The sequence below is a fragment of the Maylandia zebra genome, linkage group LG20, assembly GCF_041146795.1.
Source record: "Maylandia zebra isolate NMK-2024a linkage group LG20, Mzebra_GT3a, whole genome shotgun sequence".
In the NCBI taxonomy this organism is placed as follows: Eukaryota; Metazoa; Chordata; class Actinopteri; order Cichliformes; family Cichlidae; genus Maylandia; species Maylandia zebra.
In genome coordinates this window covers 25333095-25354379 of record NC_135186.1, presented here as the reverse complement: position 1 = coordinate 25354379, position 21285 = coordinate 25333095, and the positions used below count along the sequence as shown (strand labels likewise).

The 21285-nt window shown below is 39.4% G+C and overlaps 1 protein-coding gene across 1 annotated transcript; it reads left to right on the top strand.

Annotated features, from left to right (window-relative positions):
* Positions 1–10623: 10623 nt before the first annotated feature.
* slc6a1a (solute carrier family 6 member 1a) lies at positions 10624–19997 on the top strand. The gene is made up of 15 exons (XM_004546181.4): positions 10624–10926; positions 11946–12329; positions 12529–12660; positions 12834–12934; positions 13083–13192; positions 13350–13482; positions 14134–14268; positions 14362–14465; positions 15112–15236; positions 15419–15531; positions 16194–16325; positions 16556–16658; positions 16960–17060; positions 17224–17391; positions 17537–19997. Exons 2-15 carry the CDS (start codon positions 12098–12100, stop codon positions 17975–17977), a joined length of 2130 nt encoding a protein of 709 aa, XP_004546238.1. The 5' UTR covers positions 10624–10926; positions 11946–12097; the 3' UTR covers positions 17978–19997.
* Positions 19998–21285: the final 1288 nt, after the last annotated feature.

Sequence of the window (21285 nt, the reverse complement as noted above, 5' to 3'; positions counted from 1 at the left end):
AGCTGTCATGTGACTCATTTAATGGCCTCAAGGAACCAACGAAAGGTCAATGTTTTCTGATGCCATTGCCAACAACTAAATTAAGTGACTTCATCTCTTGCTCATGCATTTCTCCCATTTTAGGAGATGGATACATTTGAGGTGCTGCATCATTTTGTGCAGACACCACTACAATCATTTCTACATACATTTCTGGCAGTACACACAAAAAGCATGCACACACACACACATACGCGTCCTCATGCATGTCATCTGTGAAAGTGACAGCAGTATATTAACACGTCTCCACAGCTTCTCTGATAAAGCAAATTATGATGCAACGCCTTTATACCAGCTCTGTGCAAAAGGTTAAATAACCTCATTTAAACTTAAACCATTATATAAAAGAATGAAAATCAGCTTTTCTGTGAATTTGCATGTCTCTCCTAACATGGTGTTACATCTTTTTGTACCTCTTACTGTTAATGAATGAGTACCTGTGTGGAAAGTTCTAGTACCACAAAAATATCTTGCATCATCAGACAAAAAATAGGAACACAGTGTTCAAAAATCTGCAAAGGAAAGTGGAATATCAGGTAGTCTGCTGCAAAGAAATACAACACCGTAACTAGTAGATGTTTTAAAGTAAAAAGGAAATAAGTGCCTATGTGTGTCCAAAACCCCTGAAACTCTCCAACGCCCCAGTGGAAAAGCCACTAATGAAATATCCCTCCCATGTCCTAAAACACTCATCGCACAAATTCACTGGGCAAATTAAAATCCATTTTTCAGTGTGCAACTGGTCTCTCTGAATAAAATGTGGTTTACTTTGTTCAGTTTACCGTGCCTTGGGGAGACATGGGAAATCAGGGAGGAAATAAGTAACAAAACTATCGGCCAAAGCACACGAGCAAGACTGGCAGATTGTGGCTCTCCCTCTGTGTAAGCTGAGTGGTGATGAATCTAACAAGTCTGGGATTTGTGCACAAAGCTTTAAAGTAATCTGTCATGTCAAACTTCCAAATAAAGGCAGGTAACATCTCTACTGAGAGACAGGCAGTACACTGGGGGTTTCAAGTGGCGCAGAAATGCACCTTACACTACAATCAGAGGAGGGGGACTTAGTATTAGTTTTATGGTTAGCAATGGTGGGTGGTTGGTTAGTCTTTGGCGCAAGTGTTGGATCTGGCTGGGAAAATCAAGGACACTGCTCACTTATATAAAAGTTATTAGTCAATCAAAAGGTAGTTCTGCATGAAAGAATATGGAGTTCATTAATCTGTATTGGTTTGGTTCATTTCTATGTCTAACTGTCTCTATTAGTTTAATTATGGTGGATTACAAATTATGCATATAAAAAGTCACTTATAGCATATTATTAAATTATTAAATAACTGATAAAATAAAATTCCACTGGGATTGCAAAACAACTTCTTTGATCAATCACAATCCACACAGCATCATTGGCAAAGGCTAAAATGTGAGTCTCCCGCATCACTTAGGGGGCATATTTTGCTGGCCGACTAGCCTGGTTGCACAGCCAGGTGCATAGGTTTCCAAGATATTTGTAGACAATGACGTAAAAGAACAAACATTAGAAATATTGGAAAGCCCAGTTGTTCTTGATTAAGCTATGTTTGTGCACAGCAGCACACAGTTTGTTATAAAGTTATAGTTGCTGAAACTATCAAATGAGACCATAAACTAATCATGAAAGTGTTTTGTGAGGTCATCTATCAAGTCCTTTACCCATAGACTTCGATACAACTGCAAATCTTTTTGCAACCAGACATGTCGCCCCCTCCTAATGATCATAAAGAACTCAGAAACTTCTGGCTTCATTTTACCGATGGGGCTGCAGCCATCTTTTATATACAGTCAGATATGACCAAACATTAGTGTGTTACCTGACTTTCATCTAGTACCTCCAGCAGTACAAAGATGTACTTTAATCTGCAGAATATCAACACACTGATCGGGTGGTGTAAGGGGGGAGGGGGTGCAAAGAAACTGTATTGTTGCAATTGTTTTAGCTCCAGCATGATCTCTTCTCTGTGACAAAACTGAGACAACATGTGTTTTAACAACAAATGACTTAATCATAATACACCCGTGAATTTTGAAACGTTGCAGGTTATGGCAATGGTAGACATGAACTCGTAAGACCAAATGATCTATAAATGATTTAGTAAGTACATCACTTATTCATTGTGTAGTTCACAATATACTGAAGCGCTACACACAAGACAATGAATTTGTGGAAAGTGATAAAAAAAAGAAAAGAAAATATGGCTTTACATTTTTTCTTGTTTGATTGTACAGATTGTACATTTATTCCAATAGGTTTATTGCTAAAAAGCATTTAAATGAAAATGTTAGGAAAAATTCAGATTAAGTATTGCCAAGTAAGTATGTCTATAGTCTTTATATATCATAGGGAATAATTGATTTGTATTTAGATATCATAGATAGGGTGTCAAAACTTGTCAAATACCTTTTTAAAAATCTGACATCACTTAAAGCTTGATAGCAGTGCCAGCTGGATCCGTTTCTCCTAAAGGAGAGTCAGGTTTGACAAAACAGACAATTTAAATTTATACTTAGATTACACATAGACATTGTAGGTTTTATATATCATTAATAAATGATGAATACATAAAAAACAGTGTAGCCCTGATAAGATGCCAGAAAAGCATCCAATTAAATACCATGCAATGCTGTGCTATACCATCAGCGACTGCTCAGGGGAAAAATAAAATCACCCAAGCAGGTAATTCATGTCCGGGGTATGCTTTTGGCACTTTTATAAAAAGAGGTAAGAGGACAGCAACACACAAGATACATGAATGTGAGATTTAGCTGAATTGCTGCTTTAACTAAACAAGAAGCACAGCCTTAACCATACTTTCCTATGTTTAAGATTGTGCTCACCTATGAGCTCTGTGTTACAGCTGATTTCAGCAGATTTTAGGTCACAGGCGTTGGCACTGACCAGACCGTTGGTGCTTGTGATTATAACCATCTTTTTTCCTGTAATTAGCAATTACCGAAGCTCTTCTCCGAGATGTTGAGGGGGCTGGAGAAGTGGTTTGGGATGGATTAAAGCTGACGTCAATGGCAAATGCAAATGTGCTTCTTCTAGCTTTATGTAAAAGCTCTGAATTGGGGGCTTAGCAGGGAAATTTTGTCCACATGCTCTAACCCATTCTTGTCAGCGCTGGAAGGATTGCGTAGTCTCGCTGATGGGTTGGACGACCAGCTCCCTCAGCTTTGAAGCTGATAAACCTTTTAAAACCATGACAAATATTCTCCTGCAATTTTGCCAGAGGAAGTCAAAGAAATGAAATAGGTATCGGGAGCAAGCAATATGAAAATTTGCTCCAACCACCTTGAACTCCGCACCATACAGCCAAGGTTTTTTTGTCTTTCTCTTAAAGGCTGAAGTGCTTATTCTTGCGCTGCTTTGAACTTGCAGTTGCTGTCTCTTCTTGAGCATTTTTCTTTTTCCTGGGTAAAAAAAAAATCACTATAAGTCTAGCAGCATGTAATGTCACATAGAGACCTGTGGCGTGTAGGGAAACAGTGAACAGCCAGCATTTTGCTGCACAACCTCCATGTCAGTGGCCGACATGGCTGCATGGCACAAGTTAGGCGGCAAGGGTGAAACATCCAGACAGTTTCCATAGTGATGTGGTTGAATGGAGGGGATTAGCAGGGGCAGTGTGGTGAGAAAGGATTGCAGGCTTCTGTCAAAGCTTCCATTTAAAGAGTTCCATGTCGTGGCTCCTTCCTATTTGGATATGCTGATGATGGACCTTTCGTTTCCCTTCGCTCCCCACACCTCACACAGACATGTTTTATGTGCACTGAAACTGCCACTTCCTTCTCAGTGGTGGTTTCTCAGGTGTAAAATATGTGATTAGCCAGCTTTGCACAGAGACATATGACACCAGTGCATAATTTACATACCAAAAAGTAAGGGTGGGGGTAATTATTTCATCAAGGTTGGCTTTAGACACTAACCAAGGACAAACTATTCAAATAATTAACATGCTGCATGATACAGCAATTTAACCTTCAAGCTGCACCCCCCAAAAAGGTGCTGACTGTTTTCTCAGTACATATTTAAGACCTCTTATATACTGTTTAGATCTTTTAGACAATTACAGACCGATTCACAACCCTCATTTTATTTCCAAATGTCTCAAAAGATGTTGTTGGAAAGAAACAATGTGATTATTTTCACTGCATGAAGCACTACTACTAATTTCCTCATAGCCTCAGATACTGGACTTAGACCTGTATTTGTCCTGCAAAATCTAAGTGCAGCAAATTACTAGTGAGACAAGGACATACCACTGGAATTAGTGGAAAAGCAGTGCATTGGTTTGAATTGTATCTATCTGATATAAGCACAGCATGCCACAAAGTTCTGTGCTAGGGCTGGTACTTCTTATATATGCTTCCCTTAGGCATGTGCAAAGTCGCACACAAAGTTTTGAGTGATCATGCCCCATCATATCTTAAAGACCTCATCAAACCAATAGAGCACTTTGTTCTCAGACTGCAGCTTACTTATAATTCCTGAGTTTCTAAAAGTAGAATGGGAGGCAGAGCCTTCAGCTATCAGTATCCTCTCCTGTGGAACCAGCTCCTTTTTTAAGTTCATGAGACAGACACCATCTCTACTTTTAATATTAGACTTAAAATTTTTCCTTTTGAAAAAAGATAATACTCAGGGCTTGGTCATGTGACCCTAAACCACTGCTTAATGCTACTACAGGCTCAGACTGCTGGAAGACTTCCCATGATTTATTTTTTGCTTCTTCTCCACACCCCTTTTTTCATGCTCCATATATGTATGTATACCATTAATTGCATGTCAATAACCTTTGTCTTCTTTCACCCATAGTTTTTTTGGTCCTGTTTGTTTTTTCTGGTCTCTTTACACACTCCTCTTTTGTGTCTTCTCTTTCCTGTTACCTCCAACCGGTTATGGCGGATGGCTGCGCCTCCCTGAGCAAGGTTTTGGTGGAAGTCTTCCTGTTAAAATGGAGTTCTTCCTCTCCACTGTTACCAAACGCTTGCTCATACCAAATTATCTTGTCTCTAATACTGTAATGTCTTTACAATATAAACTTCCACAAGATGCTGTTGTTAAGTCATGCTGATGTTCAAATAAATTTGATTTTAAATCTGTATAGTGTGCAGGGCACTCATAGTAGCGGTTTAATTTTGTGTATATTGAAATGCTCTCTGCATATTTTCCTTCAATAAAAAACACTCCTAATGTAATAATTATTCAGCATTTAGGAAGCTGATTATTGTGGATTTGCCATCCATTTATAATCAACTTGTGTTAATCCTATAAACATTTATTTTTCATCTATCGCTCTGCAACATTGTTTGGAATTATGTAATGCCCAGAGAGCCTTACTAAGCAAAAGATTATGGGAGCTGATATACAACTCCTAATTGCACAAAGAAAGTACAAGAAGAGTAAGAAGATAGAGACAATCGGTATATAATTCAGGGTGCTTTTGACTCACTTGTGTGGTTTACATATAAAGATGTCATTTATCGAAACTCAGGTGGGCAGATATATAAAATGATTCAATCTGAGACCGGACTATTGTTTCAGAAATGTATCTATGGTAATGAGAAAAAGGCAAGGCTTCCAAAATATTAAAAGTATCACTAGATACAATGTTTTCAGATTGTACATTAATATAGAATATCGACATAAAGTGAAGAGTAGAAAAATCTGTTGTGATCTATTTTAAGGTAAATTTGGGGAAAATGGTAAAAGTCTTACATCATAGATATGTATCCAATTAAGCCCTCTCCTGAGAGTGAGGAAAAGGGTTAGATAACAACATATGCTGCCAATTGAATTAATAAGAGTGACGTCTGTCCTGCCAGGTTTTTTTTATTCATATGGCAGAAATGATAAGATTCAGCTGCAAACAACAGACAATGTTATATAAACAACTAATATAAGCAAATAGTTATAATATAATGATTACAATGTAGAATATGTTATATCTATATTCGATGTATGTTATGTCTCCATTCATACAAACAGTTTAAATTCAGGCTATGAGTGGGCAAACAATGCTGCTCTTCTGTGCTTTTTTTTAATTTTTATTAAAGGAGACTATTTATTGTAACATTTCTTGTAAATTCTCATTTCATCGCTTAAATATGTAGTAAGTGTCTGGAAATTAGGCTGTGTATACTGAAACCAGTATGTCCAGTGTGCCAAATAACCTTTTCAGTTTTGATCATATTATTTAAAACAATGACTGAAGCTGTTTTTGCTAGAATACAGTCAAACTCATGGGTCTAGGATCATTTGTTTCAAACGTCCTTTTAATCTTGGCCGTGCATTTGTATGTTGGAGTGTAATTCTGAGTAGCCTAGATGTGTTTTTTAGCCCTCAGAAGCCTAATCTGCACCATTAATGGACTTTTTGTAGAAGTTAATTAACCATTTTCAGTGATAGAGGTACAGCAATCCCAGTAGAGAGCCATATAAGGAGGGAGAAACGGAGGCCGATTATGTTGTTGCCTAGCAACGCATGTACAAAATTTGAAGCGATTTAGTGCCCCCATACTGGTTATCATGGAGGTCATATGTTTACTAAATCCACACCGTGTGCTGGCTGTCACACAGGGTTGTCAACACATCAGCATGAGTACCTGTCTCCGTCCTGCTCGGTGCATGGTGACAGGTCGATGCCAAACATGTTAAAGCTGCAGCTGGGCTGAATGTCTTTTAAATCATGACTATCTAATTCAATGGATTTGTGGAAACAGCATTTCTTTTGAATGAGTGGCAAACGCAGCGACTGAATCCCAAAGGAGGAAAAAGCTAGTCTTTTACAGCGTTGCACAGTTGATCCCTCCAGGAAGGTAAAATAAGGGGAAATAACACAGAAAAGAGAAACAAAACAAAAGCTCTGCAAATTTGCTAGATGCTTCACTCAGTATTGCTGAAATCTCATTAGTCAGCCCACATAAATAATTCTTACATCCCACAATACTTACTACGCGTGTAAATAATCTGGCAAAAGCTGTTTGTTGTAAAAAAATAAATAAATAAATAAGAAAAGAAAAGAAAAAAAAACATTTAAACAACCAAAAAAATGTTCCCTCAGCTTGTTTTGCCTGGTTGTAAATCTCGTGCGTGTGTGTGTCTGTGTCTGTCTGTGTGTGTGTGTGTGTGTGGGGGGGGGGGGGGGGGGGGGGGGGGGGGGTATATATACATATTTTTGTGTGTGTGTGAGAGAGAGAGAGTAAAGGGAAAAAAAGAAGTCAAACAAAGAGCGAGAGAGAAAGAGAGATGTTGGGAAGAAAAAAAAGAAAGAGGCGAGACAGAGCTGCTGAGGCACTCACTTCACAGCAATTTAGGTCATGCTAAACAAATGCTATACTAAGGAAGCACAGACAAATACGAGTATCAAGCCTTGAAGTAATTCCAGTATCTTTAGAGGCTGTGTACTGTGAATATTCTGACATGGTGGCTAAAAACATAAGAAACTGTGTACATGAAGTCTCAAGCATCTCTGTGCAGCGTCTGTAGGTGTAAGGTAAATTTAATAAATCATTCCTGGAAATACTGAGTGAGCATATATTCAGTTATGCATTACTTCCCTAGTGGAATACATGCAGGCTAGTCCCTCTATGATCAAGACACAAGTGGTACTGCATCGATATTATACTACACAAGTCCAAAAAAAATGTACAGCAGCAATCATGGTTACAGGCTGTTGAAAAGGGAGACAGCAGGTGAGAAGAGGCTGCACATCCAGGCTTCTGACAGCACAACTCTTACAGGGATTACCTAATAAGACAGACTTATATTTTAAATATCCTGTAGGAGACAGACTTGGTGTTAAAACAAAGGATTTATAAATATTTTATGTTGATTTTTAAATATATATTTGAATTGCATGTTCGGTGTTTTTAAAATTGGACTGAAACGTTCTTTTCTTCTTCTTCTGCAACATATATGTGGTCGTTTAAAAACATTTTCTTGATGCTGAACACAAGGAGCAATCCACATCACAGATGCCCTGTTTTTATTTCCTCAATCCAATGAATGAATTCATCCGTCCTTATTAGACACTGCAGCTTAAAAAAAACCCCACTAAACTAAAAACACTACAAGTAAAACCATCGTTTCCACTGTACATTCTCAGCAAGTTACCACACTGACTTGCATGTTTACAATAAACATAGAATGGGAAGTGTACACAATTCCAGCAGAAGGAGAAAAACAACTCTGCGACAATATGAATAAAATATGTGAATTGCTTATGATTAGCATACTAATGACTAATCATCATGCTAATCAGTTCATTTTGTGGCCTCAAATTGCAGAGGGGTGTTGAAAAATGAGTCCATGAAGATGCATTTCAAAACAGAGAATTGCATAGAGATTACCTGGCAGTTAAAACAATCACTTCAAGGTAGGTTAATAAAACAGTATTGACACCAACATAGAAAATGGAGTGACCTGCCCTCATCCTCGGGAGAGTATTTAAGCACTGTTTCAGACATTAAAAAAAGGGTTTACATTAAATTTTAATGCTTTTACCCATTTGAAAAAAACCTTATATTTAAAACCCTAAACAAAACATTTAAGTGCTCTTTTTTTATTGTTGATTTAATATTTTTCTTATTTTTTAAAAATTTCCATTATTTATTATATTAATAGAACTGAAGAATTGGCCATATTTTATTTTTAATTTTCCAAAGTATGTAGTAATTATACATTATTTGAAATGCATTAGGCACATATCTAAGGTGTCAATTTAAAAAACATCTATACATCAGGGTTGAAAAATGACAATAAGCAAACAGTGTTAAGTGAATTGCACATTGGCTGCATCCTTCTGCAAACACCTCCCTAACATTTAAATGATTTTACAGCCAGTGGGCCTGTAAAGAGGGGCAACCCAAGCCTCAATCTCACTCACGTACTCTAAAAGCCATTACAAGAAAGGACAAGTAATTCCAAACTAATGGAGCACACACAGCATTCACTTGGAGCCAAATACAGGCTTCTGGCTGAAATTAAGAGTCTGATGAAAAGGGCTGGTGAAAAGGGCAGTGAGCTGAATCAAACCAAAACTGAGGGGTTAGGAGGTCAGCTGGCTGAGAGTGCATGTCACCAGCCTATTGGACATGCCTGTGTGCTCCATCAGCAGGTGTATAAATATGTGTCATGTTTCACACTCCATGTCCGCAGGGACGGCAACCCAGATGGGATTTTAAATGCTGCATTTAATGTGGTATCATTTAGTAGGTTAGTTCACCCCTCATTGGTTTGCCATCTGGTGCCCTCTCAGCCTGTGATAGGAACATTCACACTGGAGTCTCTGCTCCTGATCTCTCTGCCAGAGCATTTCCAGCAGTTTGCTCCACAGTCCGCTTGTATTCCCTCCACCTCAGCGCTGTCACATGAAACATTTTTCAAATTCTGCAGCAGGGAACTAAGTGTTAGTAGTCAGCACGTGTGGAGTATGAAAGCAAACTACAAGCATGGAGGCAAACTACAAAGCCTTCAAGTTACTCAGATGACAGGCAGGATAAGCCAACGTGACATCACTGATCACGCAAGAAAAATAGCTAAGCTAAAGAAAACAAAGTTGTTCCTAAAATTGAAGTAAATCTAACAAGTGGGCCTATATTTATGTAATTTACTTACCTTTGCACTTTAAATTCACAAGCTGTTCCACAAAGATGTTTCGTTCTTGTCTTCTACTTCCAGAAGGTTTACTTTAGAAGCAAGAATAAAGAAAAATTAAAAACCTACTACGAGTGGATCCATTCTTCGCTGTTCCACGTGTTTAATAGTTCCCCCAAACCATTTTTTTAAATCTTTAAGTGTTTTCCTTTTCCTTTTCCTTTTTCAGTCTTTCTTTTTTAATTGCGAGCTTATAGTCCACGTGTTTATTCTTCTCATATCATCCCCCCATTTGTGGAAGACGTCGGGCTTTGGACGATTACAGGCAGAGTTAGACAACCAGCCAATGTTCCCTCCCTTTATTGACGGGCTCCCTTTATCACAATTTGCCAGATTTGCAGACAGCCGGTAACTGGCCTCCCCTTCCAAATACACGCGTTTGGAGCAGATAATGTTGCTTATATTAGCCCCCATATGTTTCCATTTTGCACCTCGATTTATTAGTGCGGGGGGGGGGGGGGGGGGGGGGGGGGGTCCTTCCGTGTGTATCTGAATGTGGAGGGAGGGGGGGTCATCTTTTGTGTAGCCAGGAGCAGAAGATCCCAAAATCTCATTTTGCCACCTGAATAAAATTCTTTTTTAAGCCCCTGAAATAATCGCAGTTTATCGCTTTTAAATTGAGGAATAATTGTGAATGGGAAATCTTTATTTCAGCCAGTGTTTTACAAAGTTGCTCTTCTTGTTTGGGGGGGATAATAGTCAAAAAGAAAAAAATGTGATTACCTATTTGACAACAATAATTAAAATGTAAAGGGGGAAATCGTTTGAAATAATAAAAACAAACAGGCTGCAAGTGCGATGTCAGTGCAGCCTATAGATGAGGATGAGGAGGATGAGTGGGGGGGGGCGACTTTGAGATGACATTGAGGCTGTGTAGATGGGAGTTGAGTCTCTGGTTGTTGATGTTAGTCGCACAAGGCGAAGCGGCTGCTGCCCGTGTTGATTCAGCCTCCTCCTCCTCCTCCTCCTCTTCATCCTCCTGGTCTTCAGCACTGCTCCCCGCTGGACAGCTCCTGCTTGGACCCCTCTAATGCTGCATGGTCCCTTTAAGTCTTTTAATGGAAGTAAAATCTATTTATGTTTCAAGAAATATTGGGAGTTTACAACTTCACCCACAGGAGGAATCTACGGATACCTCGTTCCGAGATTTGTGGCAGGCAGCGTATCCTCGGCGGCACAGATCACAGATTGACTGTGAGTAAACTGGGTGCTGAATTCTTGCGTCTGTCTGTGCGTGTGTACGTGTTTGAACACCTATACAAACGATGCTGGTTAAAGCATGGTTATTATTTTTATTTATATTATTTTTCGTATCATGTGATAATGATTAAACTCTGAATGGGGCTAGCGACATGTAGCTGGGATTCATGTAAATTGCACGATGATCTCTGAACCTACGCGCTGTATCCAATTAAATGGTGTATTGATTGCTGCATGCCAGTCATTTGGATGTTGCAAGTGTGGAGAGGACGCGATTTCATGCGTTTAATAACGCGCAAGGTTCTCAATTATTCGGGTAGATTGGGGTAGGAATTTGTGCAGCCTGGTGCGTAAAGCTTTTACGCATTGGAGATCCCTTTGTCCCTACAATGCGTTTTGCATTCGAGTTTGTTTGAGAGGTTTATTTTGTATCCCTGCTGCTTTCAGCTCTTTACGTGGTTAACTGTTAAGAATCTGTAGGTGGTAATTGGTGGACTTCGCTGTGCTTAGATCTCATAGGCTATTTGCTATCGCTACGGTGCGTCTTGCGCTTATGTGTATGTTTTGGATCCTGTAATTTGCCTCCAAGTTTGTTTGCTTTTTTTATAAATATTTTTTTCGGTATCTTTTAATAATATTTGCTGGATAATTAATTGCAAATATTGTTTAGGCTTCCATGTCTGCTGGTCTGGCTTTGAATGCTCTTAATTTATGTGCAATCTACCGTCTGTGTTTTAGTTCTGGGGCAAGTCAGCATGACTTTGCCCTCGATGGTTTTTGTTGTTTGTTGAGTCTGACATAAATGGAAATTTTTTCTTCAGGGTGCCAAATGATCGGGAGGTTCGCTAGTCTGCGTTTTCATATTCATACATCAGAGATAAACAGTGTTTATATTTGATTTCCATTCTTTTATTACACCTGCCGGGAGTATAACATGTCCATATTTGCTTATTAAATAACCACTTTTTCTGCGCTCCCTTGAAGAGACAATCAATTAGCCTACTCTATTACAGGTTAACGACGACTGACGAGCCTTGTGCGCACAGGCTTCATCTCCAGACATTTGGTCCAGGGGTTAGGTCGAAAAACCGCGAAACTGCTGTCTACGTGGACTGGTGCTGAAGCCTCCCGTCCGACTGCCAGGACCTCTGCCAAATCCAGAGACATGGCGACGAACGGCACCAAAACGGATGGACAAGTCACAGAACTGAATGAGGTGGCCACTAATAATGACAAACCCAAGTCACTGGACGTGAAACCCGAAAAGCAGAAAAAGGAGGTGCCTGATAGAGAAACATGGAGGGGGAAATTTGATTTTCTTCTGTCGTGTGTGGGTTATGCAATTGGACTGGGAAACGTATGGAGATTTCCCTATCTCTGTGGAAAAAACGGTGGAGGTAAAGATTATTTTCACAGCTAATTTAACTGCATGTATCATTCAGTTCTATGATACACATAGTCGAACTGACCAAAGTGATCGTGCTGATAACATAAAAATAATTAAATCATCGCCATGTAATTAATTTACTCTAGGCAATTTTAGCCTAAAATTGATAACTCGTAAGTGCATAACGTAATCTCCTTTTGTCCATCCAGGGGCCTTCTTAATTCCCTATTTTTTGACCCTTATATTTGCTGGGGTCCCCTTGTTCCTGTTGGAATGCTCCCTCGGTCAATACACATCAATTGGAGGGCTTGGTGTGTGGAAACTGGCTCCTATGTTTAAAGGTATATGAACAGAATATTTATAGGTAACCAGAAAATATTTACTTTGATGAAAAAAGCATGAATATTTATGATGTTGATGCTTATAAGAAATAAGTATGGCCATCACTATATGTGGAGGCCACACTCAAATCCAATAATAGTTGTATAGTGGCTAATTCATTTTTCTGTGACAGGTGTGGGCCTTGCAGCGGCTGTTCTGTCCTTCTGGCTCAACATTTACTACATTATAATCATTGCCTGGGCCATTTACTACCTGTACAACTCCTTCACCACTGTAAGTATTATACAGTGTGTTTCATTTAAAGCTGAAGGAAAGATAAGAGCAAGGTTGTTCATTGGGAATGTAGCCTGCAATATCTGCAAGAAACTGGTAATCCCTAAATTTGTCATGGAGAAAGAAATCGCAAATTTCTATTTTTCAGGAACTTCCATGGAGCTCATGTAACAATGAATGGAACACAGAGAGATGTTATACAAACTACAGCATTGCAGACACCACCAATCTCACCAGTGCAGTGGTGGAGTTTTGGGAGTAAGATATTGACTGCTTTCTCTTGCTTTTCACAACAGCAGCGCTTTAAACTGTCCTGCATGCTTCCCCGAGCTACATAAAAGGCAGCCTCCTCTGCTGCATGGTTATTTCCCTGTGTGTGTATAATAGTCTTATTGTTGCTTCCTCTGACTTATAGGCGCAACATGCATCAAATGACTGATGGCTTGGAGAAACCAGGCCAGCTTCGAGTGCCACTGGCAATAACGCTAGCTATTGCCTGGGTCCTCGTGTACTTCTGTATTTGGAAAGGGGTTGGCTGGACAGGAAAGGTAAGATGTTTGATAGATTTGGTTACCCAAGACCTCTGATGCTATGCTGATTCCAAAAGTGGAACACTATGTGAGCTATGCAATATTAATCACTTTAATATCAGCTCATCAATCATTCAAATTGCAATCAGTATCGTCCAGATTTGTTTCAAAATAGGAGAGGAGTTAGCATAAACTCATGTTCACTAATCCTGCTCTGCCTTATGGTGGCTCCCCTAATTCTGCTACTCCTGACACTTCCTCTATCCTGCATGTGGATTTGTGATAGGTAGAGCAACAAACAGCCGCTTGCAAGAATCTGGCTTTATCTTTTCCCTTTACTTGGGGCAGATTCCCTCTCTTGGGGTGCCACATTTTGAAAGTGAGGTTTATCACATGACCGTGGAAAATAATATTTGGTTTGGTCACAAAATATCCCATCCCCCATCGCCCCATGCTTTGCACACACATATCTTACACTGTGTGAGAAATTCAGAGAGACAAACAGGCCAGCTGTAAGTGAAGTTTCATTTGCTTTTTTGTTGTTGTTGTTGTTGTTCGGAAAAGCTACAGAAACTTTACAGATCTCATGAAAATGTATAAATCTATGGATCATATATATTGTTAAAATGCAGCGATGTTACCCTGCTGATAATGGTCTTACATTTTCAGGTCGTTTACTTCTCAGCCACATATCCTTACTTCATGCTGTTTATTCTCTTCATCCGTGGGGTGACTCTACCTGGAGCTAGAGAAGGAATTTTGTTCTATATCACCCCTGACTTTGAAAAGCTCAAAGAATCTGGGGTAATGACATATTATTACATGATTCATACCCATGTACTGCATGCCTGAGTGAGCAGACGACGGCCTCACGCAGTTATTTTCTCCTTTTTTCAGGTATGGCTCGATGCAGCTACCCAGATCTTTTTTTCCTACGGATTGGGATTGGGGTCACTTATAGCTCTAGGCAGTTATAACCCTTTCAATAATAATGTTTACAGGTAAGACTGGTGATGATTCATGAACAGGATGTAATCTTTGAGACAACGACAAAGACTGCTGCTGAATTTAATATATGAGAGTAAATTGCAATACCTGAAGATAGAAGTAATTAAATTGTTGCTACTTTATAAGATAACGTAATCCAATTCGATCTTACTCGGTAGAAGCTTTTAAAAGGAAGTTATAAATGTCAGTTCCTGGCATGAATATAATGAAAATCTAAGGCAGCTTCTTTCTGTTGGTGTGTGTGCTGGAGGAAAAAAAAGTACTATTCTTGCAAAGCCTGTTTTCTCCAGCAGCCCCATGGTTCTGGGTCACATAAACAATCAGTTACATAAAAAATAGTTGCATTCATTTTGTGCATTTTGTGCCCTTGATTCAAACGGATCTAGCTTTCTACAACATCTATATCTATAAAAATGTGACAATGGTCATGTTTGATGTGAGGTTTTGAATGGAAATATATTTATATCATTCACAATTAAGAAATATTGCATATATATATATAAAACACTACAATGAAAAAGAACAGGTAACAATGATGACCTCATTTTGAGGTTTTTCAGAGAAGATCAGTTAAGAAGCACAAGCGTTAATCAATTTAAGTCTTTGACACAAGCTGTATTTTACATTTCCTCTCCCCAGAGACTCCATCATTGTGTGCTGCATCAACTCGTGTACCAGCATGTTTGCTGGCTTTGTAATCTTCTCCATTGTTGGCTTCATGTCACATGTGACAAAGAGACCCATCGCTGATGTAGCAGCTTCAGGTAACTACAGATTGTTTTCTTCTGTAATGATTCTGCGTCTGCACAAAAAAGCTGCACTGTCATTGATGCTCACTGATGAACAGCATCAGTCAACACTTCTGTGTGAATATGTATGCATGTCGTTATCAGAATACTGTGAGAGTAACCCTGACGAAATATGATTTTTCCTGTTTTCCAACCAGGTCCTGGCTTAGCTTTTCTGGCCTATCCGGAGGCTGTAACCCAATTGCCCGTTTCCCCTCTCTGGGCCATTCTGTTCTTCTCCATGCTGCTCATGCTGGGAATAGACAGCCAGGTAAGGGGCTTGGAGATGATCTGCTCATGGGCTGACCTAAATATTTTAAATGCAGGTACATATCATGCAGCTCACCCCTGCTCTCTGCATGATAAGCATGCAATTTGCTTCTTGTGGACAGATATAGCTGGGCTTTGACATTGGCTGTCAAGTATTTTTAATGCAACTTTATCACCTCCATTTGCCTGCAGGTCCCTTTACGTGTGCGTGTGTTTTTTCTCTTAATATATGATAGCTCAGTTTGAATAAAGCTAGAGAAATTTGAACACCATATATGCAGTTACACAGTGCCCATGAGCATCAGCACTTCAAAGTAAAAGACTAATTTTAACCCTATTCTAATATCAACAGTGCTTTTGCATATACAAGAGCTATTACCAAAATGGCATCCAAGAAGTGAATGCTTGGTCATTCAGAAGATTACATTAGTGATTTTGTCCCATGGTTTGCTGCACACTGCGGTTCTTTGTTAGTCTAACCAGTTAAATAAAGGTTCTCTGTTAAAGAATGCGTTTTGCTATATAACTGCAAATCTCTGCAAAACGTAGAAATCCGTTCTTTTAAAAACACCCACATTAAAGAATATAAAAGCAGCAAAGTGCAAAAAAAGTGCTAGTATTCATACTTATCCCTAATGCTGTTTCTATGACTCTGTCCTTCAGTTCTGCACTGTTGAAGGCTTCATCACTGCTCTGGTGGATGAGTTTCCCAGAGTTCTTAGAGGTAGACGAGAGCTCTTCATCGCAGTTGTCTGTCTGGTGTCCTATGTGATTGGACTTTCAAACATCACGCAGGTACAGCAGGGCATCTTTCTCATATTACCACTGACTATTCATGGCGTTACGTTACACAAATCAGTGAAAGAAAGGAGAAAAATTATTAAAAGATACAAGTAAAACATGTGCATCTATGTACTATGCAAAAGGCAATTTATATTTTAATCAGTGGCTTTAATTGATTACAGCACTAGAGTATATTTGCACATAAAGTTTTCAATAACACCTATCAATTTCTCTGTAACCAGGGAGGAATCTATGTGTTCAAACTGTTCGACTACTACTCTGCCAGTGGAATGTCCCTGCTGTTCTTGGTCTTCTTTGAATGCATCTCCATATCCTGGTGCTACGGTGTGTATCGGGAATGTTCCATTAAACATAGCAAGAGAAACAAAATAAGCTTTTTTTTTTTCTTTTTCTTTTTTTTACAATTTTAAAATAGGTTTGCAAAAAAAAAATCTAATATGTGAAAGGCTGAAAGCCTCAGGTGCATCCAAAGATATGTGCACAACTTCAAGCGACGTTCAGCCTCAAGGTCACGAGCACTCATGTGTTCCACCCCACCATCCTCATCATCATGCATGGCAGACCAGGGGCAAATTGAAATAAATTGGATATGAATATTTTGATCATAGATTCATTTGTCTCGCAGGTGTGAACAAGTTCTATGACAACATCCAGGAGATGATTGGCTACAAGCCTTGCATATGGTGGAAGTTGTGCTGGGTTGTATTCACCCCTCTCATTGTCGCAGTGAGTCCTCCGAACTAACAGAACAGTACATCTAAAGTCACGACATGAAAAATGAAACAATAAATAAAGTCAATATTACCTGCCTGCAGCCATGTCAGGCTAAGACAGCGCTGCCTGTAGTCAGTGGTGTCAGGATGCATAAAGGGTTTCATGTCTCCCACAGGGGGTGTTCTTGTTCAGCGCCGTACAAATGGTTCCTCTCACAATGGGAGACTATGTGTTCCCAAGCTGGGGTCAGGGAGTAGGCTGGCTCATGGCACTGTCCTCCATGATTCTCATACCAGGATATATGATCTACATGTATCTCGGGCTCAAGGGCACTTACAAAGAGGTAAGAAGGAAATCATCTGTTGTTGGGTCACTGGGTAAACAGCACAGATTTTGCCAGCTTTTATTTGTAGGTTTTTAGCTTCACTCTGTAACCTAGTATCTTCTTTCTCTTATGTAATTATTTTCACCACGTGTTCTGCTCCCAGCGACTTCGGATAATGCTTCAGCCCCCTGCAGTTGTCAGGCGACCTCAGGAAAATGGACCGGAGCAGCAAGTGGAAACCAACACCGCTAACCTGTCCAGCCCTGCCAATCCAACCAGTGCTGCCAGCCCAGCCAACCCGGCTCCTGCGAACACCGCCAGCCCCACCAGTCCAGCTCCTGTCAACTCAACCAGCCCAGTGACACCTGCTGTCCCTCCACCAGCTAATCCAGCCAGCGCCTCTAGCCCTGTGAATCCTGTGACAAGTCCTTCCACCACTATCACCACCACCACCACTACCGCAACTGGTCCGGCTAACCCTCCCACCACAACAGTTAGCCCAACCAGCCCACCACCCAACCCAACTAGCCCACCAGAGCCCGTCAGCCCCCCGAACCCAACAAGCCCGACCTCTAACCTGACCAATGCCGAGGCCAACGTGTAGACAACAAAGAAACCCTCATGGAGCATGTAGACAAAAGAGAACATTACAAAGGACTTCCAAGATTATAATTGATTCACCTACCTCCAGGGGCAATATGTGATCAAAACCGATTTTCAAACCATGTTTAATTTTTTTCTGCATTTGTAAAACCAAGCCAACGATGTCTTATTGTTGGTTTGCATTCCGAAAACAATATCAAAGACTGTTAGTGTCCACAAATACAAGCATAATTCTGGGTAAAAAAAAAAAAAAAATGTAAACATACTGTGTAATACTGTGAGAAAAGAAAAAAAAACTTAGAGATATAGATTAGAGATTTGTTGAATATCTTCATGAATCAAGTAAATTCCGTGTGAATATAGTAGATGAAGTAGTGAACAAAATTGACATCATTGAAGAGTGCAAAGGATGGCGTCAATTTTCCTTTTTTTTTTTGTGGATGTTTTCTAAACCTCACACAGTTGTCTCTTTTCCAAATGTTGCTCTCTGTGAGGTAAAACATGGCCACACGGCAAACGGGGAGCTCTGAGTAAGCACAATGCCAATAAGAAGTTCATGTTAAGGAGCTCTGGAGCGATCCAGTATTTGTTGCAAAAGATTATGTGTGTGAGAGAGACTGTTATTTTTCCTTCATTTTTTCAGTGAAAAAAAGAGAGAAAACTTTTATGTGATCAAAACATTTTTAGAATTATTTTTAGGATGTTTTATACTATATGTGTTGTGATGGAGGACCAAAATCAATAGGCAGACAAAAGCAAAAACTATGCTATTAAGTATTCGGTTGGTAAAGCACAGGGTACAAAGAAGTACAATAATAATAATAATGATGATGATAATAATAAAAAGCACAGGGTTCAAAAAGCGATTTACAAACATCGACTATCCCTTAATGCTGACAGTCAATCCTGTTTACGTTTTGCATGCTTTCCTCAGGAACATCAGTGAAATATTGCTGAGATGTCTCCTGACAAACAAAAGAAGAGAAACAGAGTAGGCCTTAAGCCAGTACACCAATTCCAACTAAGCCATAGTCTGTTTACATGACTGGGCAGAAGTACAAAATAGCACTTTGTATGCTAGCACAAAAAAAAAACTGGACCAACTCTGTGTTTAAGTACAGTCATGTTTTTTTTCTTTGTGTGTCTTGATCAAATATAGTTTGATCAATATGTATTCAGCAATACATATGTAGGTGTATAAGCGCAGGCCATTAAGCAAGTGGTCTGTTTCTCTTTTTGTTGATGTTGTCTTTGCTTTACAACCGAAAAAGCATAAGCTTTAATTTTACCAGAGTTTTGCCATGGTGTGTCAAGACAATGTTAGTTTGCTTCTATGGCAGCTACTATGAAAGGCATCTGGTTGAACAGCACATGTTTACTTTGAAAAGCAAAACAACTGAGCGAAAATGTGAAATGGCTACAGTTCATGTCCTGTGAATTTTGTATAAAGTTAATCTACCACAGTTTTCTCTGGAAGTTTGTTGTAAAACTGTACTGTGTAAAACATGTAACTGTGAATGTCTGTAATACATTGGAAGTTATTGTCTAAATGTTGAAAAAACTGAGTTGCTGTTTTCTGCAATAATATTTTGATCACAGAAGCTAAAGCACATATCTTACAGAAATATACGAAATGATGATGATGATGATGATGACAATGAAGATGCTGACGATTATATTAAAAATAGAACCTATGTCTAGTAAAAAACAATATTGTTTTGTATATTTTTAACTGTCTCACTGCCTAATGTAAAACATAATATAAACATGATATGTATCTAAATGGTGTCACATGATAAAGCACGATTGTTATGTTCTACAAACAGAAAAAGACTGAAAAAATAAAGAGTTATAGAAAATATAAATACAACACATGCCTGGCATATGTCCCTTATAGCTTTTGTTTTTTAAACAAGCAGAAAGAAATAGTGGTTCTGGTAACACTGTTACCAGAAAATTAGGTCAACTCCAAATATCCTATCAAAAAAATAAATAAATAAATAAAAACATCCTGCACTGACTCTTCCTGCAGTAATTGGCTGTTGTTCCCTCGCTTGTAAATAAACCCTGTCCTTAGAGCATTTCTAGTCAAAAGATATAAGAAAGTGTGAAACCAATAAAATTACATGGATGGATTTGGTGGGGGGGGGGGGGGGGGGGGGGGGGGGCTTGAAGTGTTGTGTAGCTGCATTCATCTTTTGTTCTTTTAGAATGAGACCAGGTGGGACATGTAAAATAGCTGCTTCTGTAGCTTTGGCTGAAGATGACATCCAGTTTAACTCTATCATGTGGGTAAAATTAAACATCATTACAGTTAAAAAGTAAATAAAAAGCAATTACACATCAAAAGCGAAATTGACTGAAGCCCTTCCTTGTGGTTTACTGAGTGTCAAAAACACAAGCTGATAGAGAGGCCTCAGCAAACAAGAAAAACATCACCACAAAACAACTCTTGCCCCGGGGCCTGCCGTCCCCACCCGCCCCATCTCCCCAACCTCTTACGGCTCCTTGTGTATTTATGTGCACGTGTGTGTGCGCGTGCGCCTGCATCTTCTCCCCCACCTACCACAGTTGCTGCTTCCATTAGCTTCCAGTGTGATAAAAGAGACGGCACCAGCTGACACCACAACAATGACTCGCCGTGGATAAAAGAATGACTTGTCCCCTGTAGTAGCTCATAGCAAACTGTGCATGTGGGCATGTGCGCGTGTGTGCATGTGTGTGTGTAAGAAAGAGAGCGAGAGAGCAAAGAGAGAAAAAGAGGCAGGTCAGGGATAGAAAGCTATCTGTTTGAGTGGACTAGGCTTTGAATAATGCCTCTAATCGCAGCTCATATAAACTAGCCACTGATGGATGACTTAGTAGCCTCCTTTATTCCCAGTTGTGCAATTTAACATCATTACCTATCAAAACCAGTCACCACTGAGACAACCCAAACTGATGTCTTCTGTCCAAAAGAGAGGTGCATCATCATTTTTTGGCAGAGGAGGACAGGAAGAAGAAGCTCTTTATTAGTTAGGCGCAATCTAGCAGAACACAATTAGCTTTTGGTTAGGGCAGGCAATTTCTGCAGTTTCCCCAGTGACAGATGTAACTTTATAATGTTTTATTGCATTACCAATGCTTCCAGCAAAATGTTTAAAAAAAGAAAAAAGACAAAACAATGGGATTTTGGTGTTAGGGTGGGGTTATGACTATGGTCCAAAATCGAGACATTTTTGTTTTCCAACATAGCAATTGAACTATTTTTTGACTTTTATCCTCTTTTTTCCATCTTTTGCAAAGGAATCTCGGCCATATTGCCACTTC